Source organism: Branchiostoma belcheri, unplaced genomic scaffold (genome assembly GCF_001625305.1).
Source record: "Branchiostoma belcheri isolate BF01 breed outbred unplaced genomic scaffold, Haploidv18h27 scaffold825, whole genome shotgun sequence".
NCBI lineage: Eukaryota > Metazoa > Chordata > Leptocardii > Amphioxiformes > Branchiostomatidae > Branchiostoma > Branchiostoma belcheri.
In genome coordinates, this window is record NW_017804493.1 from 2,778 (window position 1) to 11,003 (window position 8,226).

The 8,226-nt window shown below is 45.6% G+C and overlaps 1 protein-coding gene across 1 annotated transcript; it reads right to left on the reverse strand.

Annotated features, from left to right (window-relative positions):
- Positions 1 to 1,005: 1,005 nt before the first annotated feature.
- Positions 1,006 to 7,949, reverse strand: LOC109486737 (myosin heavy chain, cardiac muscle isoform-like). Its single transcript, XM_019790624.1, has 16 exons — positions 7,769 to 7,949; positions 7,558 to 7,644; positions 7,242 to 7,387; positions 6,950 to 7,097; positions 6,614 to 6,739; positions 6,202 to 6,408; positions 5,798 to 5,979; positions 5,071 to 5,681; positions 4,802 to 4,953; positions 4,541 to 4,629; positions 2,772 to 2,973; positions 2,459 to 2,557; positions 2,111 to 2,332; positions 1,813 to 1,983; positions 1,438 to 1,638; positions 1,006 to 1,261 (listed from the first exon to the last, which is right to left on the reverse strand). The coding sequence occupies exons 1-16, from the start codon at positions 7,931 to 7,933 to the stop codon at positions 1,136 to 1,138; spliced, it is 2,934 nt and encodes a 977-aa protein (XP_019646183.1). The 5' UTR covers positions 7,934 to 7,949; the 3' UTR covers positions 1,006 to 1,135.
- Between the last annotated feature and the right edge of the window lie 277 nt (positions 7,950 to 8,226).

Genomic DNA, 8,226 nt, shown 5'->3' on the forward strand with positions numbered 1-8,226 from the left:
CGTAGACATTTCCACCTTTCACTCCAATTGGAGCCTCATACCCATACGGTGCCTGTTGATTACACTATACTGATCAATATGTAAGAAGTTTTTAATTGTGTGCACCTTAATCCTAAGTTGATTGCTCTGATGATACCAATATTGACTGTTTCTTGGTCTTTTCTGTGTTGATTTTAGGTATCACAAACTACGAAATACAGACGCAGGAAGTGTGCATATGGGGGAGTGTGTGCTCATCGTTCCCAAGTGCATCATCGATCAACGAGAGAGCAAGACAGAGTTGGTACGTCCAGCAATATTCTTGTCATTTTCTTGTCATCTCGTTCATTGTCTGAACATGTATGTCCTCAAGTGCCTTCCTTTAGGCCTGCATTCATTTTGTTGACGCGAGCACGCTTCTCTTTGTTAGAACCTTGCAGCTTGGTCCATCCCATCTCACCTTCATCAATCCCATACTGTAGTCTCGTCTTCACTTTAAGTTCTCTTGTACTCCAGTTTTAATGGTTGAGTTTGGTTCGTTCTTACTTTCACACTTTGATTGGTATATATAATGGCTGTCTAATTAATGTCTGTCTGAAACTTCTGAAATACTTTGGAAATGTCGTCTTATTTTGCTTGGCAATGGACCTGTATCGTCGTTGATCTTTTTGGTAACAGCTCTAATTTGTATTTCTTCCTCGATTCACATACTTGTTTAAATTTGCATTGCCCTGTTGTAGAATAGCTTTCCTGGCTCTCCTTTGCTATTGTTCGCAATTGTATTCTTCAACTTTTTACGGGACCTTCTTGTCTGTAAGTTCGGTTTCCTTAAAATCTCAATGTGTTGACAAACATGCGCTTGTAGCTAGTTGATGGCTGATGTTCTCTGCCTTGACGTAGTTGTGTTAGAGGTAAAACTATTTACCTATAGTATAGTCATAATGTCAGAAATCTATTCTTCAAACTCAATGTCAGAAATCTATTCTTCAAACTCATCCATCTTCACATAAGTGACGAGAGACAAAGTTCTAGTGGGACTACATTTTATTTCAGGATTGAGATGAAATTACCAACAGATGAAACGAAAGACAGAGCGGGATAAGGTAATCAGGCGCCTACGATACAAAGTGAAACGGTTTCACGGGTGGCTGTCAGTTTAAGTGCGGGACTTGGAGCGAAGCTTGTTGAGGGAGCCCTCAGCAATTTCAGCGCGCTCCAGGGCGTCCTCGTACTCGTGCTGGGCCTTGCGGTACTTGGCCATGTTGGACGCAGCCTGCTCCTCCTGTGTCCAATAAAAAGTAATTTGATATCGTTGGAATGTGAAGTGAAACGATAAATATAGAAAAGGCATTACCTAGTATCGCACAAACTACTGCCACGATATTCGTTATAATAAATAAGCAGAATTGTCGAAACTTCAGGAAACAGTCAGAGTGTTGCTGAGAAGGGAATACTTACAGCCTCCTCCACCTGGCGCTTGAAGGTCTTGATCTTCAGCTGCAGCTTCTCGACCAGCTCCTGGATGCGCTCCTGGTTCTTGCGATCCTCGTCGGCCTGGAAGGTCATCTCCTTGAGGCGGCGCTCGTTCTTACGCAGCTGCTTCAGGTCCTCCTGGTGCAGACGGCTGTGGTGGGAGATCTCGTTCTCCAGGTCGCGGATCTAATAGTTAAAACCAAGTCGGATTGGTGTTACAGTTAGTCGTTGTAGACCTGTAGATTTCTACCAACAAACCAATCTGCTATAAATGTCAAACAATTAGTCAGGGTTACTCATCCTGGCTCCCCTTTCTTCCCCTGCTTCAAAGACCGGATACTAACGCGACTCGTGACTTACCCTGTTCTCCTGCTTCTGGATGGCGCGCTTGCCTCCCTTGAGTGCGATAGCCTCAGCCTCATCCAGGCGGCGCTGCAGATCCTTCAGGTTGGCGTCCAAGGTGCGCTTCACCTTCTCGGCGTGCTGAGAGTTCTCCTGCTCCACACGCAGATCCTCAGCCATGCGGGATGTCTAATTGTGAAGAAAATAGCGACGTAGTTACTCCTGTGGTAATAAAAAAAGCTATATAGATTGATACTTTCGTTTGCGATCGTTTCAGACTGTTCTATTTTGAATTGATGGAAAAAAATATGCATACATCAGCCATGGCCTTCTTAGCCCTCTCCTCGGTGCTCTTGTGGTCACTTATGACCTCCTCCAGCTCGGTCTGGATCTGCGACAGGTCGCCGTCCAGCTTGCGCTTGTGTCCGGACAGGGCTGAGTTCTGTGTGCTCAGCTCGCCAAGCCTCTCGTTGGTCTCAACCAGCTGAGATTCAGCGGCCTTACGGGCTCTCTCGGCGTTGTCCAGTGCCCCACGGACCTTTGAGTAAAATATATCGATTAATTAAAAAAAACAACGTTAGAATGTGAAAGGGGAGAAAAATAGCTCTTAATGTTGAGTTGTAAACTTTAGGAATTCTAGCTTCCAAAGGTAACGTCTACCTACCTCGTCACTCTCGCTCACCAGCATCTGGCACTTGCGCTCAGACATGTTGTACTGCTCACGGATTTCATCACGCTGCCTCTGCTCGTCGTCGATAGTAACCTGTATCGAAAAAATTATAGTTAATGTCCTTACCCTGAAATACCAATCTTTACCCTGCAGTTGTGTTTAAGTACTGGCACACCGTTATGCACCGATACATGGAGCCTTGTAGCTTTTTCCTAGTTTTTGTATTCACCCCCAACATAGTTCGATTGGTCATTGACAACGACTTATATTGTAGAGGACAACATACATACCAAATACGATGAGTTACCTGCATCTCCTGGATCTGGGAGTGCAGCTTGGCAATGGTCTTCCTGGCCTCAGCGTTGGACCTGTTGGCGGTCTCCAGCTGAACCTCAACTTCGTTGAGATGGCCTTCCAGGAACTTCTTAGCTCGTTGCGCTTCTCCCTTCTGTTTTGACTCTATCTCGATAGAGGCCTGCACGCTATCCATGGCGCGCGCCTGGTTCTTGCTGGAATATTAAAGATATCAATCGCATTAATTAGTTGAGAATGGAGAGAGTGTATGATGAAAGACACTATCTGTATACGTGTCGCATACGTATTCCAAAATATTAGACTGGTTGAGTTCCTAGTGAATTCTTTCATCAGTGACAACTTTGGAAGGATAAGGATACTAACCTCCAAATTTTCGATGGCTATCAGTCCATCTTGTTCACGGAGTGGCCTAATCTCGCGATAGCGCGAGACTAGGCCCGAGACTTGCATCGGTCTGTCGGGTCCCACCCCCCGCTGCCTCCCTCCGAAGTAAGGGTAAGTAAGTCTTGGGGAGCTCCCAACCTTCTGTCCGGTTTAGCTTGGCACCTTCCAACTGTATGTGCACCGCTTCCTTAATCTTCCTATGTGGGTTACGAGACTCTTGGTCTATGATTTCAATAATGTCAGAGATGGGCCTGGTAGTGATGTTGTGGCCAGCCTGGAGTTGGTGTTGACTTAACGCTGATTTGCAGTCTTTCTGATGTAACGACTTTTGGTGTTCAGAAGTCCTTTCCCCCAGTGACCGCGCGCTCAGTTTCACCAACGTAAACCTCTCCGCACTCTTCACACTTGATCTTGTAGATCACACCACACTTCTCACCAGGTGCTAGAGGGTCCTTGGGTCTCACAAGGGCATTACGTAAGGTGAAGCCCGGTTTGGAGTACAGGCTCACATTGTGTTTGGCATATACACGTTTCAGCCTCTCTGTAACTCCATGTATGTAGGGTAGAACCAAGTAACTCGCTGGGAGTTGCTCTTGTTTTCCGGTCTTACTCTGTGCCTTGCTACTTTTGTCCTTTCTGGAGTTGTTTTCCCCCTCCCTCAGGGCCCATTCTGGATATCCACAGTGTCTGAGGGCTACTCTGACTTTTTCCTTTTCAGCCTCTCTCAACGCGGGATCTTCAATAAGGGTGTTGGCTCTGTGCATGAGAGTCCCAACTATCCCAAGCTTCTGTTGCACCGGGTGGTTGGAGGACCACTGTAAATAGTGGTCGGTGTGGGTTTCTTTTCTGAACACATCTGTAGTGATGGTGTTGTCTGGATTCCTGACCATCATGACATCCAGCATGGGGAGACGGTTGTCTTGTTCCCTCTCAATAGTGAACTTGATACTGTCATGCTGCGTGTTGATGTGATCGAATAGTTCCTGTTCATGTTCCTGTCTGTTCACAACGCCGGTGTCGTCTACATACCTCCCCCAGAACTTGGGGCGGTGTGGAGCAGTGTGTAGAGCTTTCCTCTCGAACTCCTCCATGAACAGGTTCGCTAACACAGGGGACAATAGAGAACCCATCGCCATGCCAAAGGTCTGACCGATGCAAGTCTCGGGCCTAGTCTCGCGCTATCGCGAGATTAGGCCACTCCGTGAACAAGATGAACTGATAGCCATCGAAAATTTGGAGGTTAGTATCCTTATCCTTCCAAAGTTGTCACTGATGAAAGAATTCACTAGGAACTGTATCTGTACGTGACAAATGAATCTCTTCAACGATTAGACTGGTTATTTTTCTCCCATTTCATGAATCTGGGAAACTACTCACCGTGAGCTTTCAAACTCTTCGTCTTTTTCGGCGAGTTTTTTCTCGATATCACCCTTCAGCTGAGCCAGTTCAAGCTGAGTTCTGACAACCTATGAGAGGAAAAGATAAATCAGTTCGTGGTCCTAGGTATTGTCTAATGTACTTCAACGTCTATACATCTCTATATGCAGCATTTGTTGTTGTGAATTGTTTGTCGGTAAAACATGTCCAGACCAGATGCATACACACATAGATTTTAAGTACGGTTTGCTGCCTACTTACTTTGCCCTGTTCAATCTCTAGAGCGCCCTCTGCCTCGTCCAAGGCATTCTGAAGCTCCTCCTTTTCAACGACCAGACGCTTCTTGGTCTTCTCAAGTTCGTGAACGTTCTTTGCAGTCTCCGCAAGCTGGTCGTTCAGGTCGTTGATTTCCTCTGTCAAAAAAGAGTAATGATTACATAAACCACACATTAACACATAAACCGTACTGTATTAAGGCAGTGGCGTATATTACTCCGACAATGGGACAAAATCATTTTACATGTACATACCCTGCAAGGCCTTATTTTCCTTCTTAAGAGCATCAAGAGCCTCGACGCCTTCGTCGTAGACATTCTTCAGCTTCAGAAGCTCTGTCTGGTAGGCGCGGTGCTCCTTCTGGGATGCCTCCAATTCGGCACCAAGGGTCTCGCACTTCTGCCTCCACTCGGCGGTCTGCTTGTCAACCAGGCGCTGCTTCTTCTCCAGCTGAGACGCCAGGGTATTGGCCTTCTCCACATCCAACATCAGGTCCTCCACCTCACCAGCCAACCTGTTCTTGGTCTTCTCAAGGCTGGCACACTTGGCGTTTGCGGACTCAACCTGTTCCTCGGCGTCTTGCAGACGGGCGGCCAGCTTCTTCTTGGCCTCCTCCAACTCCTCGGTCCTCTGGATGGCGTCGGTCTCGTACTTGGAGCGCCAGGCCGCTACCTCAGAGTTAGCCTTGGCCAGATTACGCTGAATCTCAGACTTGGCCTCTTGCTCCTCCTCCAGGGACTCACGCAGAGCATCGCAGTCGGACTGAGTAGCACGCAGCTGGTGGGCTAGGCCGTTCTTGCCCTTGGTCTCCTCCTCGAGCTGGCGCTTGACCTCCTCCATCTGCTGTGTGAGCATGCTCTTGGTTCTGTACGTTGGAAGATAAACATTTACTTTAATATTTCTATCAAGACAAGATCTGACAAGATCTTTCGTGGAATTAAGGCCATCGCATGCCACACCTCCCGCACTTCCAAATTGTACCTGCTGAGCTGGTTTGCAATCCCTTCTGACTCCTCCAGTTGGCGCTGCAGGTCGTTGTTCTCTGCGGTCAGGCGAGTCTTCAGGGATCCTAGTTCCTGTGCGACACGGCCATTCTCCTCCAACCTTGCATTGGCATCAACGTACTGGTCCTCAAGCTGCTTGTTCAGTTTTTCAGCTTGGACCTACAATACAGTTATTTGGAGTTACTTCAAGTAACACTAATGTTGCACCTTTGATTGATTGATTGATTGATTGATTGATTGATAGATCGATTTAATTGGCACCATAATTATGTAGTTAGGCGTGAATGTCACAACTGTAAATGAACTAACAAATATAACTGGTAGGCCCAGAATTAAGCAATAGTGTTTTTAAGCAACAGTGAGAATGTCAGAACTAATTACCTTCTGCTTGGTGACCTGCTCGACGTTGGAAGCCAGATCATCGACCTCCACCCTGAGGGAGTTCTTCTCCTTCTCAAGCTTGGTCTTGGCCCTCTGCAGGTTCTCGACTGACTCAGTCATGTCTGCCACGGTGTCGTTGTGCTTCTTCCTCAAGCTGGCGGTAGCGGCTTCATGGCCGATGGTAGCCTCCTCAAGCTCACGGCGAACCTATCATGTTTATATGTAGAACAATGCATCGTTGATATAGGAGTTGGTACACTGGCAAAAGGAACAATAATACATTTAAAACGGATCAACTCGTTCTTTTTTTCATCCACCTTTCTTTAGGTATTGTTCTGGTTCAATAATCTATAATTCCTCATCTTTTAATATCTTTTTAATATCTGAACTCCGAAACTATCATACAATGTACCTTCTGGAGCTCGGCCTCCCTCTTCTTGTTCTGCTCAACCTGGGCAGCTGTGGCACCGCTAGATTCCTCCAGCTTCTCACCGATGTCTTCCAACTCACGCGAGAGTTCGGCACGCTGCCTCTCGAGCTGTCAATATATGACACATTTACGGGTTACTATCTGTAATATTATTTACATACGATTATTATAGTCAAGTAATTTTGCAAAACGTCCTCAAATTTTGAAATTGAAATCCACAGTAGACACTGATATTACACGATAGGACATGAGTTTTTGCATATTAGATTTGCATGCCCGTGGGAATGTCGTCCCGTTGGCTATACCGACGTAAAGTACCTTAGCACGAGCAGCTCTTTCTGTCTCCAGCTCCTCCTCAAGCTCTTCGATCCTGCCCTGCAGCTCCTTGGTCTTCTTCTGTTGCTGAGTTGCCAGTCCAGTCTCATCCTCCACCTTGGTGTTTAGGGCGTTGATCTCGAACTCCTTCCTACACAAGCCATAAAGAAGGATTTGACAGCTACTATCCTAGAAATTCGTTAGTAAGGTGTGTCCTAATGCAGGTTTGAAGTAGTTATATAAATGACAGTCTTCGGCTTAGAAATTAGGGCTAGGGCAACGTTAATCCACTCACTTCTTAAGCTTCTCCTCAAGCTCGACCTTGTAACGCTCAAGCTCAATCACCAGGTCCTGGGCGTTCTTCAGGTCGTTCTCCAGCTTCCTCTTGACGCGGTCAACATCAGCACGGATCTTCTTGTCGTGCTCAAGGTTGTCCTCAAGCTGAATACATCAGAAGTAGACATTAATATTTTTTCGGAAGATAATCAGAACGAAATCATAGCTCAAACGAGCATGTCAAAGTCTTGGTCCTTTACATTTGCAAAAAGCCGTTACTAGTTTCGGTTCATTTAGTCGTGTCATTATTGATGTGAACGTAATGCATATCTTACGTCATCCAAGGTCTGCTCCAGCTTGACTTTGAGCTTGGTGAGGTTCTGAGTCTTGTCTTCCTCGGACTGGAGGTCATCCAAGGTTTGCTGAAATGTATCCAATAGAAGTAGATAAATGAACTTGATGTCATGTATTCGCAAAGTTTTAGAACCCCGGAAAGGTCAAGATATTCTTGAAAGAAGAAAGCGAAGTAAAGAAAGATGAGCCTACCGCATTGAGCTCCTCCAGCTTCTTCTTCTCGCGGCCGAGCTTGCCGATCAACTCGTCGTTGACGGCGACCTCCTCAGTCATGGCGCGCAGTTTGTCCTCCACCTCCTGCTTTTCCTTCTCCCTCTTGGTCAGTTTGGCCGTTATGGTTTCAATCTCCTTCTTCATCTCGTCGCATTCTTGTTCCGCCTGTGTAAATGAAAAACATATAACTGCTTAAATGAACTGTAAGAACTTTTGTTTAAAAAGCTCGGAAATCAACTGACTGAAACCAACAACTGTACTGTACCACACAAAGAGGGATTCTACGAGAGCCAATGTGTATATATATATATATATATATATATATATATATATATATATATATATATATATATATATATATATATATATATATATATATATATATATATATATATATATATATATATTACTATACTACTATATACTACTATACTATA

Bases quoted from the DNA above. Each gene is read 5' to 3' on its own strand.
- LOC109486737 (XM_019790624.1), bottom strand. From the start codon at position 7,933: ATGAAGAAGGAGATTGAAACCATAACGGCCAAACTGACCAAGAGGGAG. The intron at 6,409-6,613 runs GTACATTGTATG...TAAACATGATAG, and splicing joins GGGAGGCCGAGCTCCAGAAG to GTTCGCCGTGAGCTTGAGGA. The intron at 5,980-6,201 runs GTAATTAGTTCT...ACTGTATTGTAG, and splicing joins AGCAGGTCACCAAGCAGAAG to GTCCAAGCTGAAAAACTGAA.